Below are 25,755 nucleotides of genomic sequence, written 5' to 3' on the forward strand. Positions count from 1 at the left end.
TGGAAACTGCTGTATTATATTTAATGAACTGCACTGTTCATTTGTGCATTAAGAAAAACATTAATGCACAAGGGAGGGGTGAGCACTCTTCGACCCTTCTCCCTCCAGAGGCAAAGGAACACCTAACACGGTAATGATGCTGTAACACACCGTGTGCTCACCGCCTTCTGACTTGGAGCCATAGACTTCTCTTGTGGGCATGATCTGGCTGCAATTGTTGCGGCTTGATCACAGCCAGAATTCCGGACTTCTGAATGAGCCCCAAGTTGGCGTCCTTCTATTAATCCTAAATCAATGGCACAACCTAGCGAAAGGTCATCACCTTACAGTAAAGGAATAACCCAAGACGATCATTATACAGGCAGTCCCCGGGTTACATACAAGATAGGGTCTGTAGGTTTGTTCTTAAGTTGAGTTTGTATGTAAGTCGGAACCGTATACTTTATTATTGTAACCCTAGTCAAAAATTTTTTGGTCTCTGTGACAATTGGATTTTAAAAATGTTGGGTTGTCATAAGAACCAGGATTAGCAATAAATCTTCATTACAGACACCTATGATAACTGTTACAGCTGATTATTGTAGCCTAGGACTAAAGTACAGTAAATTATTAAAATCCAGAGGTCCGTTTGTAACTAGGGGTCGTATGTAAGTCAGGTGTTCTTAAGTAGGGGACCGCCTGTAATCATTTAGCAGAACTCGTACTGTAATCATGAAATACGTTTTCCTATAGCAGGTTATTGTTCAACTGACTGTCCACTTCTTTTGCAGTGACACGGATTCCCATGTATCAAGTTCTACCTCAGTTCGATTCTACCCACATGATCTAGTAAGATTATTTATGTTCCCTTTTCTTTATCCTAGCCGTGAATTGTTGTCGCCCTCGTGACGCCGTATGCTCCTGCTGCCTGTGCTGCACGTTAGAGGATATCTGCTCAGAGTTACTTTAGAATAACCTTGTTCTTTGCCCTGTGTGTTTTATACTTTCTTGGCTTCCTTTTTTTAATGGTTCAGACTGGAGCCAAACACAGGAGTTATGATGGCAAACATTGTGCGCAAATTGGAACTAACAAAAAGTACATAAATTATTTACACGCAATTTACTAGTATTTAACATTGTGCTCTGGTAAATGGAAAATATGTTGCCCTGACTAAGCTTTGTGTTGTGCAGCAATATAGAAACTCCTGGGAAATCTCCTTTGGCGTAGATCCAGCTAAATGTTGATGCTAGTCTAGGTATTTGTTGTTATATCTTCTTTTGGACTATGTTAAGGTGTCTCCCTCTAACTCTCTGGTAGCTCTCTCTCCCTCAGATTCGATTAAACAGGCTGCTCACCATAGACACAGATCTGCTGGAGCAGCCCGATATTGACCTAAGTCCCGACCTGCAGGACCAGATGCAGCCACAGGAGCAGGCATCCCACAAAGTGAAACACTACTACCGCTTCTGGATTCTGCCCAAGCTCTGGGTTGGCATCAACTTTGACAGGTTGACACTCTTGGCCTTGTTTGACAGGTAAAGACAACAATTGGTACATGTGACTAGCGTATCTTGACTTGCCATCTCGCTTTCCCAACTATGCGTTTTACTGACACGTATCTGGTTCTGTAACTCGCAGAACTACAAGCATATTGGAGGGGATTTTGTATGATGAGATTCTTATCTTTAATTGGACCTGAAATCATTGTTGTAGATACCATAGATCTAATGATGGGGTAGTCTTAATTTACCCTCCATAAGAGGGAATTCTAGAAAGAATGTCATACCCTACATGTGGGGGCTGCTAGTCTATTGGGGTGCAATATGCTAATAGGCTAGAAGTGCTATAGAAGTGGGTGTGACCAAAGGCCCTCTGTGCTCGCGTTTAACATTCCCCTCTGCTCCCACGGCAATTGCCCTCTCAGTCTTCCTGCTGTAATCTCAATGAAGCAGGGAGTTTAAGCACACAATGGGATGGGGGTGGAGTTCTACCTTGTACAGTGTGTGACTGTGAAGCTGCAGCATGAAGGGGCTCTGGTAACACCTCCCAGAAACCACCTAGCTGGTTGGCATCATTTTAAAAGTTGAATTTTGAAGTTTGGTTTCATATAAATAACAAATATATGAAAATTATCACCGTCACGGTGCCTGGATCCTGACGCTGGTTTATCATGATGGATTTTGATGGTAGGTTTCTTTTAAAGGAACTTTTATGCTGCATGGTAACAAATCACTCGGTCGCTTTTCCACTGCAAAAGTTTCTGAAATCCTTGTTTAATGAATACTTTATAAGTACCTACTTTAGACTAGGATACAAGTACCTTATATACTCGAGTATAAGCCTAGTTTTTCAGCACAAAATTTGTGCTCAAAAACCCTAACTCGGCTTATACTCGAGTCAACTAAAAACATAAAGACAAAACTCACCTTTCTGACATCACCTGTAGGTCCTCTTCTGTCTGGGACAGTCTGAGACAGAAGAGGACCTATGGGGGACGTCGGAAAGATGAGTACAGTGTTATTTTTTTTCCTACTACAGGGGCTGGGCAGGCTGTATGCTACAGGGGCTGGCAGACTATATACTGGGAGGCTGTAACCAATGCATTTCCCACCCTCGGCTTATACTCGAGTCAATAGGTTTTCCCAGTTTTTGTGTTGAAATTAGGGGTCTCGGCTTATACTCGGGTCGGCTTATACTCGAGTATATACGGTAATCTGCTCTGGTTAGATTGGAGAAGTGAAAGTCTAGAATAAAGTCTAGAAAAGGTTCCCACAGGTGGAAAATCATGGGAAATCTGTCTACGTGTCTGTATTAGATATTAGAGCACAAATTAATGCTGGATTCTCCAGAACAAGATATGCCCTTTGCCGTGGCTCTCGGCTGTAAACCACTGACCATACTAAGCGAGGGTATATGTATCCATATTGTCCTGCACGGATGACTCTTTGAAATGATTTTGGTTGATATATTAAATTTTCAACATTTTGCCACATCTTCTATTACTACTGACTCCAATGTTCCTAAAACCTTTCAGGAACAGAGAGATCCTTGAAAATGTCCTGTCTATCATCCTTGCAATTCTCGTTGCCTTTTTGGGCTCCGTTCTTCTCACAGAAGGCTTCTTCAAAGATATCTGGGTCTTCCAGTTTTGTCTTGTTATTGCCAGCTGTCAGTACTCCCTCCTCAAGGTGAGCTTATTACCATTTTTTGGTTTCATTTTCAGTTGTTTAGGTATTCAGAACATCTAGTTTCAGGTAGAAGGTCATGCTTTGTTTGCTGCTCAGCATATTTTTAACATGTATTTGTAAATTGTTCCATTATATATCTATCGTGACTGCTGGCATATATTTTATTTTGTCTATGATCAACTTTCCACCACATGATTTTAACTTCAAACATAAATGATCTTTTTAAAGAGACCACAGCATTGCATGGGTGCTATTATGCCCTTTATAAATTTCCCCCCAATGTAGTATGCCCCACTTAAACGCCATTCCTAATATTCCACCCTGGTGTCCCGGCTCTACTAGAAGATCCTGATGCCTAAACCAGGCGTAAATTTCTGCTGTTTCTTATGGGAGGGGTCACCTCCTCCTCTGCAGCACATGGCGGTATGCCCGCACAATGGGCATACCGCATCTGAATGCACCCTCGTGCTATGCTGGACATGCATATCTTTTCTACCAGAAAACTTGTTTGGGGCTGTGCATGATGTTGCAGCTCAAGCCCATTAGCGTGAAAAGCAGTGAGCTGCAAACAGGTCATGTGAATGATGGATGTGACCAAATAAGAGGTAATGGCGCTTACTGTAGCTGCTTCAAACAGCAGGTGAGTGGTGGGGGGGCTAGTTGTCACTTTCCTTCTGAACCACAACTAACGTGATATATTAAAAATACACAGAACACATATCCAGTATCTGAAAGCAGATCTGGGTGAAAAAAATCTGTAAAAAAATATTAAGGAAGACATATTTTGGCTTATAAACTTTAATATCATTCATTTACCTCACTGACATGGGTTAAAATGGTGGCCTTAGTCTTTACTCCAACTCAAAAAATATCGTCTTTTTCTGTTTTCTTGCAGAGTGTTCAACCTGATTCTTCCTCCCCTAGACATGTAAGTATTTGGTTGCGCGAATGGGAATTTTGATGAACAGTGTTATTATGAAACTTATACACAACTTGGGTCAAATTGGCAAAAGCATGACCAAAATAAAAGAAGTTTTGTTTTTGTCTGTAATATATAAACCTTTTATTTCAGGGCCATAACCGTATCATAGCCTATAGTAGGCCTGTTTACTTCTGTGCCTGTTGTGGCCTTATTTGGTTACTGGACTATGGAAGCAAAAACCTGTCTACCACCAAATACAAATTATATGGAATGGCCTTCACCAATCCTGTGCTCCTCATCTCAGCAAGGGACTTAGTCATTGGTAAGTGTGTCGTCTTCTCAATGTCTTGTCAGCTCATGTATATAACTTAAAGGACCTGTCACCCTGAAAAACGGCAATTTACGGCAGTTTAGAAAAATTAATAAAATATAAAAAATTCAAATCACCCCCCTTACCCTAGAACTGATATAAAATATAATAAACAGTAAAAATCAAACGCATTAGGTATCGCCGCGTCCCAAAATGCCAGATCTATCAAAATATAAAAACGGTTATTGCCTACGGGGACCTCTGAGAAGGGAAATGGCGCCCAAATGTCCGAAATACGACTTTTTATTTTTTTTATGTGATGTAAAATGGTGTAAAAGTGATCAAAATGTCGCACAGACCTCAAAATGGTAGCAATATAAAAAAACGTCGTTTCATTTCGCAAAAAATGACACATCACACAGCTCTGTACCCCAAAGTATGAAAAAGTTATTAGCGTCAGATGTCAAAAAAAATTTTTCTTTTTTTTACACATTCGTTTAATTTTTGAAAATGTATTAAAACACAATAAAACCTGGATAAATTTGGTATCACCGGGATCGTACCGAACCAAAGAATAAAGTATATGTGTTATTTGGAGCGCACAAAGTCGTAAAAACTGAGCCCAATTTTTCCTCATTTGGAATTTTTTTCCAGCTTACCAGAACACGGCATGTTAAAATAAATAACATTATGGGAAAGTAGAATTTGTTACGCACAAAAAAAGCCCTCACACAGCTCTGTACATGATAAAATTAAAAAGTTATGGATTTTCGAAGGTGGAGAGCGAGAAATGAGCAAAAAAAAACCCTGCCTCCTTAAGGGGTTAAATAGCTGCTATGATACTACTCTCTACAATTTAATTATTTTTGAGATTTTTTTTCATGGGGGTTGCACCAATAAGCAATCATCCAAATACTGATGAAATGCTTATGTATTTCCGGAAAATATTTTGCATCAGTCAGATTTGTTTGATGTTCTTTTCTGATTATAATTCCTGCATGATTACTGATGTATTTAGAGTAAGAATTCTGATATATATTAATTTGTGAGCTAAGTGCAATGGATTCTACTTGATAGTGCAAGGAGTGTATTTGGTTAAATCTAGCTCTTTCCACATGTTAATTTAACTTCTTTTTTGCCCCCACAGTGTTCACCCTTTGTTTCCCAGTTGTGTTTTTTATTGGTCTTCTGCCTCAGGTGAACACATTTGTTATGTACCTATGTGAACAAGTGGATATACATGTATTTGGTGGAAATGGTAAGTGTTGTTTCCTTTCACCATTGATAAGTGATGCTCTATAGTGTACCTATTCCAGGCTGTCATCATGTATAGTTCCATATAGAATCTATACAATAAAGTATATTGGGAGTTAGATTTATATCTCAGGATATACATTAATCTGCTGGAACCTCAAGGGTCCCGTCTCGATGCATCTATAGTGGTCATGTGTTGACTAACAGAGTTCCAGCAGATAAAATGAAATCCTATATAACACCACTGCTCCATTCATGGATATAAGTATCACTTTTCCTGAAACACCTTTAACAACGATTTATGGTTGGGCTCCACCATTGGAAACATTTTTCTAAAATAATTTCTCTGCTGATATGAACCTTATTTTTGGAGTCTATTTTAGCCTGATCACTAGCAAACATTAGTAAAAATCTAAACCCTTGTGGTGTTCTCCTTGATGTGGGATCAGTTATGGAAGGATTCTACAGATTGCTATATAATTCTTTGTATTCTGTCTTTCAGCTACCACCAGCCTGCTTGCAGCACTTTACAGCTTTATTCGTAGCATTGTGGCAGTAGCTTTACTCTATGGACTGTGTTATGGTGCTCTTAAGGTAAGTCTTTACAGCCTGTTTATAACATATTCGTCACACAATCCATTATGCAGATTGAATAATTTTCTGTTCATGAAGCAGCTCAGGCTCAAATAAACTAGTGTGAAAAACCAATTTGGATGAATGAAAACTTAATATGTATTTGCACCTTAATTTGCATTACGAAATTATTTACTCTGCGAAAGTTTCATTACTTTTGAAGTAGCAGGTAACGTGTACTGCAAGAGCAGATGTGGCCCATGTATTTCAGTACTGTAAAAGTAAATGACGTCCTCTTTTTGCCCTTGTGTCAGACTTTTGCCTCAGCAGTAAAGTGATCCTTGTACTTTGCATGATAAATATTAAATAGCTGATGTGCTTCAGATTTCTACACCTTGTCCGTCACAGTGTAACATTTCACCTCTGCTACCTTCCTGCATGGGACTTTGTCTCCGTTTATCACCTTTGTCAGCGATATTTCTCACTGTGCCTCTGGGCTTCCTCTAATGGATTTGTATGTACATTAGTAGGTTGTATTACTTGCCCAAGTTCTAAGACGACGTTGCTGTGCTCCATATTTTTCAGGATCCCTGGGACGCCCCGCATGTTCCTGTATTGTTCTCCATTTTTTGTGGTGTACTAGTGGCCGTTTCTTACCATCTCAGCAGACAGAGCAGCGACCCCTCTGTCCTCATGTAAGTTCCAGACAAATTACTTCCTAGTCTGTGGTTATAAAGAAAATTGTAAAATTGTGTATGATTAAAAATTGACAAGTACACTAAAATAAAATATAAGATATAAATAAGTTGGGTGGGGGGGGCTGTAAAAACAAACAAACAAAAAAAACTATACTTGCCTCCCTCAGTGCTCCTAATGTCCCACACTGCCATGACCGTTTGCTTAAAGAAGCATAGCAGCCGCCCCCCTGGCATGTCCACCCGTCCCAAACTCCCAGGGCTATAGCAGGTGCTTGAACAGGAATGTGTTGGCGTACCAGACTGCCAGAACTTTTCACACAGGAGCTGCTGTTCCCATGTAAACAAACGGGTACGGCAGCACAGGACACCGGGAGCAAAGAGGCCTGAAAAGGACACTAATAGGGTCATCAATATAGTGCTTACGCTGGTAAAGTTTGTGTAATACAGCCAGAACAAGCAGGGTCACATGCCAGCGAGAGTTCTTGTGACATCTTGTGTCCTGCTCCTTTATGCAAACATTACCAGGACAACTGCTGTATGGGTCTCGGGTTTACTCTTAAAGTTTTAAAGTACTTTAAAAAATAATTTAAAAAAAGCCACAATACCTCTGTAGTAGCACCCCCCTCCCCCCAAAGCCTTTCTTGTTTATCCATGTGTATGGTAGGTGTGTAAGACGGAACCTACGCGTTTTGCTTTATATCCAAGCCTAACTAATCCAATTGCTGCATTATAAAGATGGCAATGGCTGTTTTTTGTTATCCATGGTTTCTTGATGAAGTGTGGATAATACAAAACTGCTCTTACATAAGCGAAGTCAACCCAAAATTGGCTGACATTTTGGGTATTTAGCTTTTAAAGGCTGATATGTCTTCTGAGACCCTGGGGGTTAAATGGTTTTCATTGTAGTACCTGAGGTCTTGTGGTTTAATGTGAGACATGTTGTAAGTGACAGGAAAGTATATGCCGTACCCCCTTATGGGAATACGTTTAGCAGTGATTAGCACACGTGTGTAGATCCTGTTGCACTATACAGACTGATGAGGGATCACCATAGTCTTTCCAGTGACTACACAGGCTCTCGGCTGTCATCATGTCACTCACAACCTCTGTATGCAGCTCAATGGGAGCCCTGGAGGAGCTATTAACGCTTTGTCTAATCATCTGGAGTCTTATATGAAAAGTTTTAGCCCTGTGCAGTCCCTTTTAATAACAAGGGCATAATGAAACCACATATTTATCCTTGTTTTATTCTGGCTTGCTTTAGCTCATTGGTGCAATCAAAACTCTTTCCAAACAATGAGGATAAAAATCCAGAGGACCCTCTGTCAGAAGTGAAAGACCCACTTCCTGAGAAACTAAGAAACTCTGTAGTAAGTCAACCTTTTATTTAGTATATCTTAATTTTGTTTTATTAATATAAACATTCACATTCGTGTATAAACAAAATTGTGAATACTAGTCGCGGCTACTCCACGCCCCAGTAGCCTCGTTCCTCCGTTTCCCAGGTAATCTTCGGCGCGCAGCTCCTCGTAGCTTATGTTTGATTTGGCCTTAAAGGGTTGACCACTTTCAGCAAATTAATATGGTTTGTGTAAGGAGATGTTATACAATTTTCCAATATATTTTCTGTATCAATTCCTAACAGTTTTCTAGATCTCTGCTTGCTGTCCTATTTTTATGTCCTGTTCTATGTTTACTTCCAGTGGATAGAAATCTGAGCATGGTCACACAGGTGCACGGCTCGTTATATCACACAGCTCTGATTACTCTCTATGATACTAACGAGCCGTGCACCTGTGTGACCATGGTCCCCATTTCTGTCTACTGGAAGCAAGCATAGAAGCTTTCTCTAGCAGAAAAACAAGCAGAGATCTAGAAAACGGTGAGGAATTGATACAGAGAGTATATTGGAAAATTGTATAACTTACACAAACCATATCAATTATTTGCTGAAAACCCTTTAAGGGACTGGCATCTAATTTGTTCATTAAAATATTTAGTATTTTTCAAAGAAATATCTACAACTGCTTAGCATCATTTTCACTTTTTTAAGCTTTGCTTTATGCATTAACATTAAACGTCTAGTTTAACTTTAATGAATGAAATTCTTTTGTACACCTAGAATGAGCGACTTCAGTCTGACCTGGTTGTCTGTGTGGTTATAGCGGTTCTCTATTTTGCCATTCACGTCAGCACTGTGTTTACAGCATTACAGGTAAGTGATACCCTCTGTTCATGAACTCCTAAACTTGTACTTATAATAAATTGACGTCATGTTGGGTTTGTGCAAGTTCAGTGTATGTGTACAGTGCTTTGTATATTTTTATATTTCCTCTAGGTGCTGCCTTAATACCTGTTCAAGCATCAAAGATGCCTGCACATGCAGTTTTACTCCTTGAAAAGTGCCTTGTGTGCATTAATAATAACTCTGTCAAGACCACAAGCTGCAGCCACATCAAGTTTCTTCACCACTGCAACTCTCAGCCCAGATAAAAGGTCCTGTGAACAGCATCCGGTGATGCTCCAGTCACATGACCTTTTACAGGCGCGACAACCCAGCCTTCCTACATGGCACTAAACACTCCTGCTGTTTACTGTGACAGAGGGTCAACACAGTGCCACTTAAAATAGCGCTGGTACTGCGCATTGTGGCCGAATGGGATCCTGTTATGTCACAGGGATTCTTGGTGCAAAGGAGGCAAAGTGACATGCATGGAAGTCACAGATCATTGTTAACCGTGATCCAATGGGATGTAATCATTAGATCACTGTTATATGGGATCTGTATAAACCTACTGTAGGGTACACACATACATATGTCTACACATTGGGCCCCAGTTGTCTGCATTGGTCATAGCCTGCTATTAGGGTTTTCTGTGGAGGTGAAAAAGTTTATGCACCCCTTGTATAATGCATGATTACTATATTAATGCGAGATTACTATAGTTGATGCTAGTTTACTATAATATAGGCACAGAAGACAGTTATGATTTTCTTGAAGAAATATTTACGGTATTTATTTGCAATAGTATGCGCTATATTTATAAAGATTATTATTATTAGCTTGAGAAATATTTTAGCTGCGGAAGAGTGACGTTTTAAGAAAAAATGTCTCAACATAAAATTTCTTAGTGTCTTACATATGCATTGTGCACTGATGCTTTTTACGCCCTGTGTTTTGCAGCCTGTTCTGAGTTACGTTCTCTATGCAGTAGTCGGCTCGGTTGGTTTTCTTACTCACTACGTTTTACCACAAGTACGCAAACAGCTTCCCTGGCACTGCTTCTCACACCCGCTGCTAAAAACTAAGGAATATTATCAGTTTGAAGTTCGAAGTAAGTAATCCAGTGGCAATGGAAGATTATAAAAAAAATTTTTTTTGTTTTTTTTTTACATTCTTAAATTATAAGATTAGAAAATAATAAAGAATCTATTCACCTGTTTATTAATCGGATATATATGTCTTTTGCCTTCCAAAGATGCTGCTCATATGATGTGGTTTGAAAAGGCTCATGTCTGGCTGCTCTTTGTGGAAAAGAATGTTATCTACCCACTCATAGTTCTCAATGAACTCAGCAATGGTGCCAAGGATATAGGTAGTCCTAAGAAACTTGGTGCAGAGTGAGTATGCAACTTATAACCTCTTTTATAGCTTTACATTGGGTTCCCCTCAAAGTGAGGGCATATTGTGGAGGTCTGACCACTGCACTGACAGGTTGCACATGGTTCGGCTATCTCTGGCGCATTCATTGATTTGATTGAAGCGGGGAGCATGCCCTGCCTGCAACCCCCACCCACTAGTGAGAACAGGATCCCCATTCTCCTGATCCAGGGTTCCTGTAGATGTGGGTTAACTCGTAAATTAAGGACAAACACTGTAAAGCAGTCAGTTTTAATCCAGTTTAATCATTGTAGTGAGACATTTTGATCTATTTTGCCAACAGGGTTGGTGCGTTGTTCATCACAATTGCTGGAATGAAGCTGCTAAGGTCGTCTTACAGTAGCCCTACCTGTCAGTATGCCACATTCATCTTCACTGTCCTCTTCTTCACGTTTGATTATAAGGATTGTTCAGAGAAACTCTTATTAGACCTGTTCTTCATGTCCATCCTCTTCAGCAAGGTATACACTGAATTGTTTTCCTCTTTCCCTGTAATGTCCCTTTGTCCTGCTGATTTATGCCAAGTTTGTTGAAAAGTTAGTGACCAATAAAGTATATTTGAATTGATGATTAAAATACCATTCTACAAATGCAATGTTTTATTGTAATGGTATAACTATGGCGGTTTACTCTGTTTCAGCTTTGGGAGCTCTTTTACAAGTTGCGCTTTGTCTACACATACATTGCTCCGTGGCAGATTACATGGGGATCAGCATTCCATGCCTTTGCTCAGCCATTTGCCGTACCTCGTATCCTTTTTGGAATTTACTTTTCTTTAAAATGTTTAGTTTTCTGATGCCAGCATATTCTGCAGTGATTAATTCCAATCGTTCTTTGTTTCATGCAGAACTCAAGATGTGTTTCCTTAACCATAATCAGATTCTGCTATGCTGTTTGTACAGGCTATTGTGTCTGCTTTATTTTCAACCCCTTTGAACCCTTTCCTTGGGAGTGCAATATTTATCACTTCATATGTAAGGCCTGTAAAATTTTGGGAAAGAGACTACAAGTAAGTAATAGAAACATTCTGATCCTGATGACTTAATATTATTATATTGATGTATACGTAAAGTTTAAATGTTCCTAGTAAAAGTGTTCCTTTGTTTTTTAAACGTGCTAGAATGTTTTTTGGTTTGTTTGTAAAATGGAAAATTATTTTCTGTTACAGCACAAAACGCGTGGATCACTCAAATACAAGGCTGGCCTCTCAACTTGACCGAAATCCAGGTATGTAGTTGTTTTCTTTAAAAATAATATCCTTACTTTTAATGAACTATGATTACTTTCACCAACATGGAAATAAGAAATAATCCAGTAAGGAAGGCCGAAGTAACAAGATTTCCCTGTTTTAAATGCATAATACACAAGATGTATTAATTTCACATAAATAAGTATTATGAAGTTACATTACAAAGATAATCTACCCATTCATATGTGAGCACTGATGCTGCACAAGGATAAAGATTTAAATATAATTTTCATAGAGATAATGTAAATAGTAATGTCAAGATAGAGAAAGCAACTGGAGGTGGAACAGTGAGGATGAGGGCACATCGGTCATTGTAGAGTAATAGCATTTCTGTGTAATTTTGAGTATCTTGGTTGAACTCTCTCTGTTGGTATATAGATGTATTTTTTTGGTCTGTAAATGATAAATTTGTGAATGTTTTGTATTATAAAGGTAAATAATCCTCAGCATTCCATATTGCTCTCATACCAAATGTTATTACAAACATTTTGTGCATAACTAGAAAAAAAAAATAAAACATGTCCATCTTCTTTTTTGTTTTATAGGGTCCGATGACAACAACCTGAATTCAATATTTTATGAGCACCTCACCCGCTCATTACAGCACAGTCTTTGTGGGGACCTTCTTCTCGGACGCTGGGGCAATTACAACACAGGAGACTGTTTTATCCTCGCCTCGGATTATCTCAATGCTCTTGTCCACCTCATAGAAATTGGGAATGGACTTGTCACCTTTCAGCTTCGAGGCTTAGAGTTTCGAGGTACACATGTTGTTTGACCACTTTGGGATGTGACATTGCAATGGCCTGTAACACTTCTAATGTCTTTGTGGCCATGACTTTAAAAATTACTACAGACAAAGGCTATACCAGAAGAGTTTAGTTCTGCTAGCGGACATGCAACATAAAAGTATATGTCAGAATGGTTCTGTGAGCACTGCAGCACTTACCCATTCTGCTTACCCTGTCACCCATAAAAAAGGCACTAGGAGCTGCTTACTAAAGTAAGCAGCCCCTAGCGCTAGCCCATTTTTAGCAGTGTAAACTGCTAGCTTTATCAGAACCCTCCAATAGCAGACACTGCCACGAAGTGCAATAGGAACATCGGACCGTGCTCAAAGCGGTCTGGAGCATTAATGAGAGGGTGGGACTAGAAGGGGGTGACTGCAGCATGAAGCCTGGCAGTCACCACTGGCCTCTGGAGTTGGCAGAGTAGTCCGGGGAAAAAGCAGCACCTCGGTTTGCCCCCTCATGAATGCGCCCCCTCATGAATGCACCCCCTCATGAATGCACCCCCTCATGAATGCACCCCCTCATGAATGCACCCCCTCATGAATGCACCCCCTCATGAATGCACCCCCTCATGAATGCACCCCCTCATGAATGCACCCCCTCATGAATGCACCCCCTCATGAATGCACCCCCTCATGAATGCACCCCCTCATGAATGCACCCCCTCGTGAGAGGGTTCCAATAAAGCTAGCCGTTTATTACTGCTAACAAATGGTCCTAGCGCTCATAATTTATAGCGCTTATAATTTATTGTCCTCCATACCGTTGGTACACTTGCACATACATAACTAACCATCAAGCAGTGCTATATTTCTCCTGTAGTGATATGAGCAGCTGCTACTGCTAATATCTCCAGCTTCATTACATTCCTTTTGAATAAAGCTCGGCTACATTACCTAAACAATTGCACTTGAATGGGTGCAGTGAAGGGGAGTCATAGCCTCCCTCACACACACTTGGATAACCAAAAAATACATCACTGATGTTATGTGCTTGAAAAACCTATTCTTTAACTGTTTTGTGGATTAAGTTAAAGTTGTAATATTTTATTAACACTTCAATACTTGTCACCTAGTTGTCATGCGTAATTGGAAGGGTTTTATGGACTGACGCCTCTCTATACGGGGCAAGTGTCTGCTGCATTATCAGGGGACATCTGCTATATAATCTGTTAGGTGTTACTGTCATACCTGACCACTACACCCGTATAGCATCAGTGGGCTTCAAATGAAAAGCTTCACTTGCTGCCAGAATTTGTATATTAAGGTGATCAGGCTCACTAGTGTGATCAAATGTGGTTGCAATGAAATGTTGTGTCGCCCGCTAAAAACAAACGTTACTGTCGTTGGTTTATTGGCATTATGGTGATGCAAAGATCAGTACTTTCCTTTTTTTTTTTTTTTTTTTTTTTTTATAAACATAAGAAAACTAATAATATAACTTTAAATATCTTAGTGATTTGTATTGATCCAACAAATAAAGGGGATTCGTCATTTAGAACTCAGTGAAAGGCGTTAAAGCAAAATGGTGCGACTGTGTTTATCAGTTCCATTGCATTTGGTTTGGATTCCAGCTTCCCGGGACATGGCGCAGAATATTAAATGGGGCCACTAGGAAGTACAATTTGTCCTGCAGATAAGTTCCTCTTATGGTTCTGTAAACGGGAACATGAAAAGAGAAGTCTCGTGGAACGTGGGAAAACATATTGTTTACATTTTTTGCAATATAAACATAAAACATCATCTACCACCAGGATGAAGGATTGTAAACCAAGCCCTTTGACTTATTAATGTGTTCCCTTTCTGGGAGGGTCCACACTTCAAACTTCTTTTAGCTTTGTTTTTACAAAAAAAAGCTTTCAATATTATGCAAATCTAGGCTCCATTAACACGCAGTATAGAGCCCAGAGCCCTTCAGGCTAATTTGCATAATTGTGAATTCCTTTTATTTTGTTAAAAATGCAGGGTAAAAGAAGCTAAACTAAGAGCAGATCCTGGCAGAGGGTGCAGACACCAGTATGTCAGTGTGCTTGGTTTACAATCCTTCATCCTGGTGCTGGATGTCCTTTAAGTAGTCCAGAAAGGGGCACTTTACTGCAAAACTTGCCCATATTTAATCCTTTCTCTTTCAATACCATGATTTGTAGGCACCTATTGCCAACAGCGTGAAGTAGAGGCCATCACAGAGGGTGTGGAGGAAGATGAGGGGTTCTGTTGCTGTGAGCCCGGTCACGTCCCCCACATGCTCTCCTTCAATGCTGCTTTTGGACAGCGCTGGCTCGCGTGGGAAGTCTTGGTAACAAAGTACGTTTTAGAGGGTTACAGCATTACAGATAACAGCGCAGCCTCCATGCTTCAGGTTTTTGACCTTCGTCGGATTCTAACTACCTACTATGTCAAGGTAAGGAGTGTGTCCAATAACAGCGGCATTGTCTACATATCTCACTGTTGTATGTGTTAAATTTGTCTGTACCGTCCACTAGGGCATTATCTACTACGTGACAACATCTGCAAAATTGGAGGAGTGGTTGGCCAATGAAACTATGCAGGAAGGACTCCGACCATGTTCAGATCACTGCTACGTAGATGTGGACCCTACATTTAATCCAAACATTGATGAAGACTATGACCTTCGTTTGGCCGGCATCTCAAGAGAGAGCTTCTGTGCAAGCTACCTGAACTGGATCAAGTACTGCTCCTCCCGCAGAGAGAAGGTGAAGAATAATTTAGCATAGCTACACAAACATTTACAGCTAAAACCACTCCATTGCATTTAGTGGGGTTAGGAAACTGTTCATTTTATACTTTTTTTTGTTGGTTTTATTTCAGCCTATTGAAGCGGAGAAAGATTCCCCTCTGGTTACACTTTGTTATGGACTTTGTATTTTGGGGAGAAGAGCCCTCGGCACCGCTTCTCATCATATGTCTAGGTGGAGTAGACTCATTTTTCTTGAATGATTTTAGTAGTTATTTTTTTAGCTACAGTTTAGAATTATTTTTTTATTCTTGTATAATTGTAGCTTCCATGCGCTATCCTCTTACTTGCTTATTTCACAGCCAGGGTGGTGCAATGTGATCTGTTCAGTCTCATTTACTTAGCAAAATTTTGTTTAGTTTTATTATTGTAGCTGTTTAAATTGCAGTAGTGACACATGCTAAATGCACCCTTTCCCGTATTAAAGGCTGTATCGCCCATAGTGCCGCAGCTTTTATACAATAGCAGTTTTACTCTGTTTAGCTATGTTCTTTTGACTTTTTCCTTTTAGTAACCTGGAGTCCTTTCTCTATGGTCTGCATGCCTTGTTTAAGGGAGATTTCCGCATCTCCTCCATTCGTGATGAGTGGATTTTTGCAGATATGGAATTACTCCGAAAAGTAGTAGTTCCTGGAATCCGGATGTCACTAAAACTTCACCAGGTTTGTGTTGAGAATACAATCAATTAAAATTAAAAAGGGTTGTCCACTTTAAGCAAATAATCATTGTTTGTGTAATTTATACAATTTTCCAATATATTTTCTGAATCAATTCCTCAGTTTTAATGGTTTTCTGGAACTTTGCTTGTTGTCATTCAACGGGAAGCTTCATTGCTCCTGTAGATAAATGCAGATCAATGGTGATGTGATGTCACACAGGTACATGGCTCATTATATTGTAATCGGAGCTGTTTTATATAATAAAGGCTCATAAACCTGTGTGACATCACATGGCCATAGCTTGGAAGTAGACGTTGAAACTTCCTATAGAATGACATGACATGCTGTTTTCCTTTTTCAGGATCATTTCACATCTCCAGACGAGTATGATGACCCTGCGGTGTTATATGAAGCCATCATGTCTCATGAGCAAAATCTGGTAATTGCACATGAGGGAGATCCTGCCTGGAGAAGCGCCGTTCTCTCAAACTCTCCTTCGCTGCTCGCCCTTCGCCATGTCATGGATGACGGGACAAACGAGTACAAGATTATTATGTTAAATAAACGCTATCTCAGTTTCCGCGTTATCAAGGTGAGCAATTTCTTTACCTTTTCACTCTGGGTTGTCTTGGAGGATACAGAAAATATCTTGCCCGTTAAACTAAATCTACAGTTTTAGAAAGGCACAAACATAGTACAATAGTGGGAAGAATAATTCTTCAACATAAATAGCAATGCGAACTATGCAGTGCAGGTTGACTTATATCATCGCACCAGGAGACCCAGCAACAATACACCATGCTTGAGGCAGATATTGCATAAAAAAAACTATATTTTGCTAAAAACTTACAGTGCAGATTTGTACACTATAATTGTATCTATAATATAATTATATACACTAGAATTATAATTACATAATAAGAGGGTCATTTTTCAAATTTGTACATTGCCATTGTAACACAGAGACCTCTGTATTAGTTATAAATATCATTTATGGAAGTCACTTTACCCCTTTCTAACAGGTAAACAAAGAATGTGTTCGTGGTTTGTGGGCCGGCCAGCAGCAGGAACTGGTATTTCTACGGAACCGTAACCCAGAGAGAGGAAGCATACAGAATGCTAAACAGGCTCTCAGGAACATGATCAACTCTTCTTGTGACCAGCCTATTGGATACCCCATCTATGTGTCCCCACTAACAACTTCCTACTCTGACAGCCATGATCAGCTCAAGGGAATACTCGGAGGACCGATAAGTGTGGCAAATATCAGGAATTTTATTGTATCTACATGGCACAGGTAAAGAGAATCTCCTTTCGAAGTTTCATCTAAGAGACTGCTTTGAGACCTCCTAATAGGTCTACTTGAGAAAACACTTAGATTTCTCATAAATTAAATGTGTTTTCCATAAATGTGCAGTTTTCTAAGCCAAAGCCAGAAGCGGATCCTAGAAGTAACTAGTATAAACCTTTCCATGCTGACATTGGTTTAGCAACCTGCATGTTCCTATTCTCCTTGAAGTTTTCAGTGTGCCATCCCTCTGAAATCTGTTCTTTTACTAAATTGACCGCTCCTGCCGTCTTATGGCATATGTCCCTATGCATTATCTCTGACCGGATAGTGCAAATGATAGAGACAAAGCAATTATACAGAGATAATAATTAAGATGATCATAGGAGAAAGGATTGTATGTGCACGGATTTTTGTCAGGTTACGGTTTATCTTGTTTTTTTTTCTGTCTTCTAGGTTAAGGAAAGGCTGCGGAGCGGGATGTAACAGTGGTGGTAATATAGAGGACTCTGATGCTGGAGGCGGGACCTCCATTAATAGTAACAACCCTCCTAATGCAAATGATGCGCAGATCAGTGTATCACAAGGGGGAATTCCTGGGGGTACAGGACATGTACAGACTTCACGCCTCCAACCTCCAGGAGTCCCTCATCTATCAACACTAGGTAAGAAGTGGCAGAATCTAGTAGGATTGTGAAGCTGCACATAAGTAGCAGCAGAAAAATGTCTCTCTGGTTGATGTGTTTGTTTTTTCTGGCTATATGTTTTGTAGAAACCTATAAAAGAAAAATTATACATATAATATCTATATTTATAGTATAGTGGAAAGACTGTTTTGTGGAATGGGTGTTGTCACTAGTTTTGCAGCGATGGATGTCTTTTTCTCTTAGGTTTTTATTTCTATTGTTCCTGTGTAGTCAGTTACTTGTGTAGATAACTTCCAATACATAATGTTGTAATGAATGTGAATACAATGTATTAAAATGTCGTTCCTTTCTTCTTCCAGGAACCAGCCACAGTTCTCACTCCATGCAGTCCAGCCTTGTCAGACATTCCCCCGCTCGCGGCTCTGTAGCCAGTCAGTCGTCTTATTGCTACAACAGCCGTCACTCATCCCTCCGGACGTCCAACACGGGATTTGTGCCTTGCAGGCGATCCTCTACCAGCCAGATCTCTCTCCGTAATCTCCCAACATCCATCCAGTCACGTTTGTCCATGGCAAACCAGGCAGAGCCCACAAGCCAGTCAGTTGTGATCGGCCTTCCTTCCTCTAGCAGCTCCAGCCAGAGTATACCTGCATGCAAGCGGCACACTTTAGTGGGATTTTTGGGAACTGAAGGGGGTAATAACCTTATTGAAACCCAGTCATGTGGCAACTCAAGTCCAGCAACACATTCAAGAGCCAAAAAGGAAGATGTCATGTACAGAGTACAGGTATAGTATTGGACAGTCTGCTTTATGTAAGACATGGATGTGTCTATTTGATTGTAGCATGGAGCAGCCGCCCATTTCTCTTTTTTTGTCAGATGGCAGCCATAGCCTGGGCGCTTCCCATCTCATAGTAGAGGCCTGAAAATGTGGTTGATTTTTTTTTTTTTCAGAACAGTAAAGACTTTCAGCTGTGATTAGAAGTGGTAGAACATTAAGTAGATGTAAAGGTGTTGTGTTGGTGAAAAAGTTTTAAAGTTCCTCTTATAAGGAACTTTTGACAGCCGCGATCATGATGCTTTATGCTGCGCTTGAGGTCGAAAATCAGTATCAACTTTGTCACCTTGAACCAGTTTGGCAGGCTGCATTTTTTCTGAACTGCTGGAAAGTGCATTAAGCGCAATTAGAGGCTATGAGGATGGATGCAACTGTATGGTATCTGTCCCCAGCCTCCCCTGTGTGTACCAGGGTGTTGCCCCAGTGATAAAACTATCCATATAAGGACAGTTATGTCTCTCGGGAGACACCAGAACATCAGCAGCACCAGTGATTGCCCCCGCTTTCAGGGGGAAGAGCCGAGTCACAGTACATTCCTACTGTATGACCATACCATGGGATGTACTGCTGCCCTGTATCTACACTAAAGGCACAGAGGTTTGGTTCAAATGTGGGTGGTGGATAAGCCCTTTAAAATGTGTTTTTGTTTTTTCGTTAGTAATAAGAAATGTTTTATATTCTATAGATTGTGGATCCAAGCCAGGTGCTTGAAGGAGTTAATATATCCAAAAGAAAAGAGCTGCAATGGCCAGATGAGCTAGTGCGGCTCAAAGCTGGGAAAAATAGCTGGAAAGACTGGAGCCCTCAGGAAGGCATGGAAGGCCATGTAGGTTACTACAGTTATGATGATATCTATTAATATCTCCAAGGGAGAAGCGCAATTATTTTATTTTTTTCTTTTTGTTTTTATCCTTGATGACAAATTTACATTGTTCCATCTGTCGGGATAATATTTTAAATTAATAAAGTATTTTTCTTTTTGTTTGTTAATGGTAGTTGCTAAGGATGCAAGGATCTTAATTTCTGTTCCACAATATCTTGGGTATCCCTCAGATTGTCTCAGGTGGGACCGATTGTTGCACTGCTGCTTTAATAAACAGGGATTACTTGTAAAACAGACTTCTCATTCCTACATTATTTTACCAGGAGTTGGGGGGGTTTGCCACTTTTAGTTTTATCCAGGGCCGATTCTAGCCTTTTTGCTGCCTGAGGCGAAAATTCAAATAGCGCCCCCCCCCCCCCCCCCCCCAACGCTGTATACACAGGCTTATTTAAATGTTTATTTCCACACTCTTTGTATATAGACAATCACTCACACAAATACCCATATGTATCAATTGTTTACCTCCTGAGATCAGTATTTTAAATAAAATTTTTGAACAAATAGTTATAACACAAAAATGACTTAATAAATAACATTCGCCATATGTCTGCTTTGCGTTGGCAACATTTTTAAAAATTCTTTTGTATCTTTAGGATGGTAGAAGTTTAGTAGATATTTTTTTAAAAATTTCCAAATTCATTTTATTAAGGGCAATTTCAAGTGATTTCAATGGACCTAAACAACAGATACAAACACATAAATTACACCATTTAAGAAACTACACCTTCAATTATTCAAAATGTCTTTAAGGAGCTTTATTAACCCTTTAGGTTTTCTTCAAAGTTAAATAAAAATGTAGAGGAGGGCACAGATGGGAGAGGTATGCAGCTGGGCAGTGAAGGGGTTAATTGTGTGTGGTGTGCAGGTGATTTATGGTGTGGAGGGTCTGTGAAGGAAAATGAGGAGATAGGATACTGATAAGGTGAGCTCCGCCAGGGAATGCTACTTTCTTCTGGGATTTGTCTGTCTGTACTAAATGACCAGTCACAGCAATCGCTGCATATTGTCAGAGTGACAGAAGTCATGACGTTCCACAATGTCATGGTGTCTTTATGCACTGCTGCCCATAACGTTGGGGTACGTCATGGTGGCTTGAGGGGTTAATTGTCTGCTAGCTAAAAGGATCCTAACTAAATAGTGTATGACCTGTGCAGGGGGGAGCAGAGAGCAGCCAGCAGGAACTTCTGCTGGGTGATAGATCAGGTCACGAGCTGCCTCCTAAATCATGCCATTCTGCCGCCTCTGATGTCCGCCGCCTGAAACAAGATTTTCATCCTGCCTCATGGCAGATGCGGCCCTGGTTTTATCTACACCCCGGTGTACATCCTAGTACAAGGGACACGCATGTCACATATTAGTGATTCATTACCATTGGGTTGTGTTCACACACAGCTTTTGAGTTGTTTACATTGTGTTTATGTAAACATATTAACACTATGTTGACATGTTTAATTGCATTTACAAACACTGTGTGTGAAACCAACATTGAGGTTTTTGGGGTTTTTTTGGGGTTTTTTTGCTGTACCATGGCACAACCATATGTAAATATCTGCAATGTTTGTGTTGCGTTTCCACTTGACACTGTTATATTAAATTTCCGCTTTGGTTGCGGGTTACATCCAAACTCTGCATGGTGATTATGTAGTCCTACTCCCTTCCATCTGATCTTTGATATCCCGTCTACTCTTTGATATATCTCACGGAGTATAGAGGCATCAAGATGAAGAGCAGTGGAAGGAAATGTGACTATAGGGTTTGTAGTCTGTTACCATGGAGATGTATTGCGCTGCATAGGTGCTGCAGACAAAACCGCCTTTTTTTTTTTTTTTCCTTTTTTACACATATAGATGGGCATAGAGTCAGCGAAACTGAACACCGTAACAACTTGTAATCTATGTTGCATTACTAAATTGCAATTGAGGTTGTTTTGTGCTACCTCCTAATTTTTGTCACAAATCACGCACTCCCTATTGGCTGCTCAACGTTTTATGTTGTGCCTTGTAGCCCTATAACTTTTTAGTTGATTTGACTCCAAAATGGTATCTCACAATTTAAGTTCTGGATAGAAAAAGGGAAAGTAAAGGCAATGTATACTTTGTGATAAGCACCACCATAAAGGCAAATTTTGTTGCCCTACTTTTTTATTTATATATATTTTGGACTATAAGACACACTTGGGCAAGAATTAAAATGCTGTGTGGGTTGTTGTAGCAGAACTGTGTGAGTGAAGGAGCAGTTGTAGCAGGGCTGTAGCTGTGCGAGGGGGGGGGGGGGGCGGCGCCGGGACGGGGCTGTGCGAGGGGGGGGGGGGGGCGGCGGCGGCGCCGGGACGGGGCTGTGCGAGAGAGGAGGGCGGCGGCGCCGGGACGGGGCTGTGCGAGCGAGGGGGGCGGCGGCGCCGGGGCTGTGCGAGCGAGGGGGGCGACGCCGGGGACGGGGCTGTGCGAGCGAGGGGGGCGACGCCGGGGACGGGGCTGTGCGAGCGAGGGGGGCGACGCCGGGGACGGGGCTGTGCGAGCGAGGGCGGCGGCGGCGCCGGGACGGGGCTGTGCGAGCAGTGTTTGTGTGTGACCAGCAGGGAAGTTTTCATTTGTTGTCAAATATATTTTGCCTGCATGACTAAATATCCGGTGCGTCTTATCGCTTCAAAAATATGGTATATATAAAATACATTTTAAGCATCCTTTTATTTTTTTATTACGTTTTTTTTTTTCCTGCCCCACTTTGGTGTAAAATTATTGGAATCATTCTTGTATTTCATGAAATGTCTAGTACAAAATAATATAGAAATATACTGATTTCACCTTCAGGTCAAAAAGGACCATATGAAATGCGACCTCTTCACCAGACTGACCTCTAACGCTCGTCTCTCTCTCCCGATCTCTTCCCCTCTTTCCTTCTCTCTCGCTCTGTTCTTCTGTGTCGCTTTCCACAGGTAATTCACCGCTGGGTGCCTTGCAGCAGAGACCCTTGTAATAGGTCCCACATTGACAAAACTATCCTGCTGATTAAGATTGAGGACAAATATGTTGCTGTGATAGAGACTGGGGTGCTTGAGCTTGGGGCCGAAGTGTGACTCTGCCGTTCACTCGTCTTTTGAAGCTTTCTGACAGAAATGAACTTTTTAAACTGTTTGGGGACAGAGTTTTCAAGACGGAGAAGGGCTCTGACACGGCCCAGACGTGTAAAATGATTATTTTTCTGCATTTGTTTTAAGAATCTACGGATGTTCACCTGCATAAGGAATATAAACAAGAAAAAAAAAAACTATAAGACCATTATCTTATATGTACAATGAAATAATGCTATGCATTTCATATGCTTTAAGTCAGAAACCTATTGAATTTCTCCATGCAGAATATGATCTTCATATTTTTCTAATTTATTTGCCAAAAACAGTTGCCATGTCTCATATTGCAGCATGTTGTCGTCTCTTTCTTTCTTTATCCCCTCCCACATTACAATTATTTTTTCAGATTTCTATTCAGGTTATGTTGTTATACACTAGACTGCATTTGTTTTGTTTTTTTTAACCCTTATATAGATTTTTTTTTTAATTTGAAGAAACTGCATTAGATCGTTTTCCTACAACAGTGCACTAAGAGAAAAAAAATTCTGATATTGGTCAGAGCGTTTATTTATAAATATATATATATATATAAATATACAGAAATAACATAATTTAAATTGATTTTTATTGGATTTAAGGTCTATTTCCCCCCAACCATCCTCAGCCTGTGATTCCTCCCTGTAGGTGGCTATTGGCCTTCAGCCTATATGGTAGAGGCTGTACTGTAGCCATGTTTCCAAATTTTCCTAAAAAATAAACTGCTGAATTCCCAGAGAATGAAAAGTTTCTAACCTACTGCTGCACATTGTTATATGTTACCTTCTAGAAAGTCTGAACATTAAGACTAACTCTATATACTGTATACATTTATATTCACTGAATACTGTATTTTACCCAAATCTTCCTTTTCTAGACATGGTGAGTAGCGGAAAAGGTCACCTCACCTTCCCATGGAGGTCAGAGGTTGTAAGTGATCTTTCGTTGATTAAGTGTCTCCTCAGACAACTATTCTTGGTCTTTGAATCACAGACTGGGTACCGGATTTCTTAGACTGATGACCGTGCCAGGAAGGGGATGTCTAGTATCATAGTGATGTACCATACAAGGAAGAGTCCCTTCTTCCCCCCCTCCCTGATAAAGATCCCTCTGTTTTGCTGCTTCAAAAGGAGACTATGTGCATCATATATCACTATGATTCATAGAATCCCATTCCCCGTCAGCCCAGTTGGTTCAGACCATCTATAGTTGTTTGGATCTGCCTATAATGACCCGAAGATTCTGTGGGACGCCCCGCAAATGGGTGCTTATGCAAGATTTTATCACGGGAAGCAGTTTATGCATGTCCATTAGGTGATCATTAGAGGGGCAATGAAGGGCATCATCCCACCCTCCCCAGGTTAGAAGCGGATAGTCTACTAGTATTGGCACCTAAGCACCACCATGTTTCTCACAGCTGTATGCTAGAGGTTTCTCTAGCTAGTTCAGAACAGGGGCAACCTTCATGGGGGTAATATTTCTAGGTTTTATTTTCACACATTGTGATTTTTTTGCTGCTATTGTGCAAAATTATAGAACTATATGTAAATGCTCTACAAGGCAGCAAGTCTCTTTCCCAATATCTAATTACTTGGCGCCCCCTCTCCTCAAATTTACCGGAAAGTAGAGACTGGTGGTGGATAAGGGTGTGTCCAACCGGAGCGGCAGAGAATTTCTGCGTATGTGTTGCTTTAAAGATCATCTTATCTAGCTAAAAATCCTCCATATTTCTCCCTGGGATGGAAATTAAAGAAGTCTACCACGGGGAAGGAGGATTGTGAACAAAGCACTCTTACATGCTGGTGTGTACCCCCTCTGGTAGGATCTGCTCTCCTTTTAAGCTCTAGTTTTTAAGAGTACAAGGCTTTAGAAATTATGCAAATGAACCTGAGGGTCTCCAGGCTCCATTAAAATGTTGCATAATTTTAAAATCCTTAAAAAAAAAAAAAAAAAAGGGAATAAGAAGCTAAGAGAAGAGCAGCCAGATGGGTCACACACCAGTATTTCAGTGTGCTTAGTTTACAATCCTTCATCCTGGTGGTAGATGTTCTTCAATGTACTAAGGTTAACTGCAGTCTTGTCATATTTGTAAAGTTATAACTCCTGGGTTCATTTGGGCTTAAGAGCTTGTTGCCCATGAGTGAGTTTAGAGTCAGCAAGTCCATTCAGTGGTTATAGGTCCGGTCCAGTAAATCCCATAGCGCTCATAGAGAGTCAGACCAAACCTGCTCATCTGTCATAGAGGTAAATCAGATCATTGGGTATTTGTGTCCACCTTTAATTTACTTGGTATAAAGAAAAATCTTAAATAGTGGTTGTTCATATTTGACCTTCTTCCTAAATCTCATACCATAGTGAGGCATGTCATCTTCTGGTAAGACAGTAGGTGGGGGATGGATAATAATCTGAGGGTAGCCCCCAGCACCATGCACTCATATCCAGACTATATTTTCCTTTGCCATTTTCCTGCTCCTTGTAACTTCCCTCGATTTATAAAAATGAACGTTTTGAGTATTTATAACTGTGACAATGACTTATACATACGTGTTGTCAAATCTGTTGGTTTATTAGATGGCTATCAATGCATTTTCAGGATGTGAGAATACCTTGTATCTGTGTGTTTTTAATCCGATTCTTCTACCCCAGCCTCAGTCTTTCTATAGAAATTGATGCTTTTGGGTTTATTGGCCTCCAGAACGTGTGGTTGATATTTGCAAGAACAGCCCATTTTAATATGAATGTTTTTGTTATATATATATATTTTTTTTTACTATTTTTTTTTTTAACATTGCCTTTACTTTCCAATTTTTTTTTTTTTTTTTATCCTGGAAATATAGTTATTTATTTGCAATCCTTCTTTTATTTTGTATTCAATTAGGTCTAGAAGCTCAGGAAAAGCTGTGTGTTTTTGATCATTTTTGCTATATGTTTCTTGTGCTGTTTAGAAAACTTGG

General features: G+C 40.2%; 1 protein-coding gene across 6 annotated transcripts in view; it reads left to right on the top strand.

Moving 5' to 3' along the window:
- PCNX1 (pecanex 1) overlaps window positions 1-24,785 on the top strand; it is a 60,650-nt gene extending 35,865 nt beyond the window's left edge. For 4 of the 6 annotated variants that reach the window (XM_072115596.1, XM_072115598.1, XM_072115600.1 and 1 more), the window contains 27 exons: window positions 771-828; window positions 1,298-1,515; window positions 3,015-3,168; window positions 4,064-4,096; window positions 4,241-4,412; window positions 5,548-5,658; window positions 6,157-6,248; window positions 6,813-6,922; window positions 8,190-8,295; window positions 9,048-9,140; window positions 10,110-10,260; window positions 10,405-10,546; window positions 10,870-11,047; window positions 11,227-11,335; window positions 11,466-11,595; window positions 11,755-11,813; window positions 12,381-12,596; window positions 14,773-15,026; window positions 15,109-15,339; window positions 15,455-15,555; window positions 15,892-16,042; window positions 16,401-16,631; window positions 17,062-17,336; window positions 17,784-17,992; window positions 18,334-18,761; window positions 19,498-19,638; window positions 22,631-24,785. In XM_072115596.1, coding sequence (XP_071971697.1) covers window positions 771-828; window positions 1,298-1,515; window positions 3,015-3,168; window positions 4,064-4,096; window positions 4,241-4,412; window positions 5,548-5,658; window positions 6,157-6,248; window positions 6,813-6,922; window positions 8,190-8,295; window positions 9,048-9,140; window positions 10,110-10,260; window positions 10,405-10,546; window positions 10,870-11,047; window positions 11,227-11,335; window positions 11,466-11,595; window positions 11,755-11,813; window positions 12,381-12,596; window positions 14,773-15,026; window positions 15,109-15,339; window positions 15,455-15,555; window positions 15,892-16,042; window positions 16,401-16,631; window positions 17,062-17,336; window positions 17,784-17,992; window positions 18,334-18,761; window positions 19,498-19,638; window positions 22,631-22,771 — 4,294 coding nt within the window. In that variant the 3' untranslated portion in view covers window positions 22,772-24,785. The remainder of the gene's footprint in view (window positions 1-770; window positions 829-1,297; window positions 1,516-3,014; window positions 3,169-4,063; window positions 4,097-4,240; window positions 4,413-5,547; window positions 5,659-6,156; window positions 6,249-6,812; window positions 6,923-8,189; window positions 8,296-9,047; window positions 9,141-10,109; window positions 10,261-10,404; window positions 10,547-10,869; window positions 11,048-11,226; window positions 11,336-11,465; window positions 11,596-11,754; window positions 11,814-12,380; window positions 12,597-14,772; window positions 15,027-15,108; window positions 15,340-15,454; window positions 15,556-15,891; window positions 16,043-16,400; window positions 16,632-17,061; window positions 17,337-17,783; window positions 17,993-18,333; window positions 18,762-19,497; window positions 19,639-22,630) is intronic. The other 2 variants (XM_072115597.1, XM_072115602.1) reach the window with 1 other exon arrangement.
- Window positions 24,786-25,755: the final 970 nt, after the last annotated feature.

Source organism: Engystomops pustulosus, chromosome 7 (genome assembly GCF_040894005.1).
Source record: "Engystomops pustulosus chromosome 7, aEngPut4.maternal, whole genome shotgun sequence".
Lineage (NCBI taxonomy): Eukaryota > Metazoa > Chordata > Amphibia > Anura > Leptodactylidae > Engystomops > Engystomops pustulosus.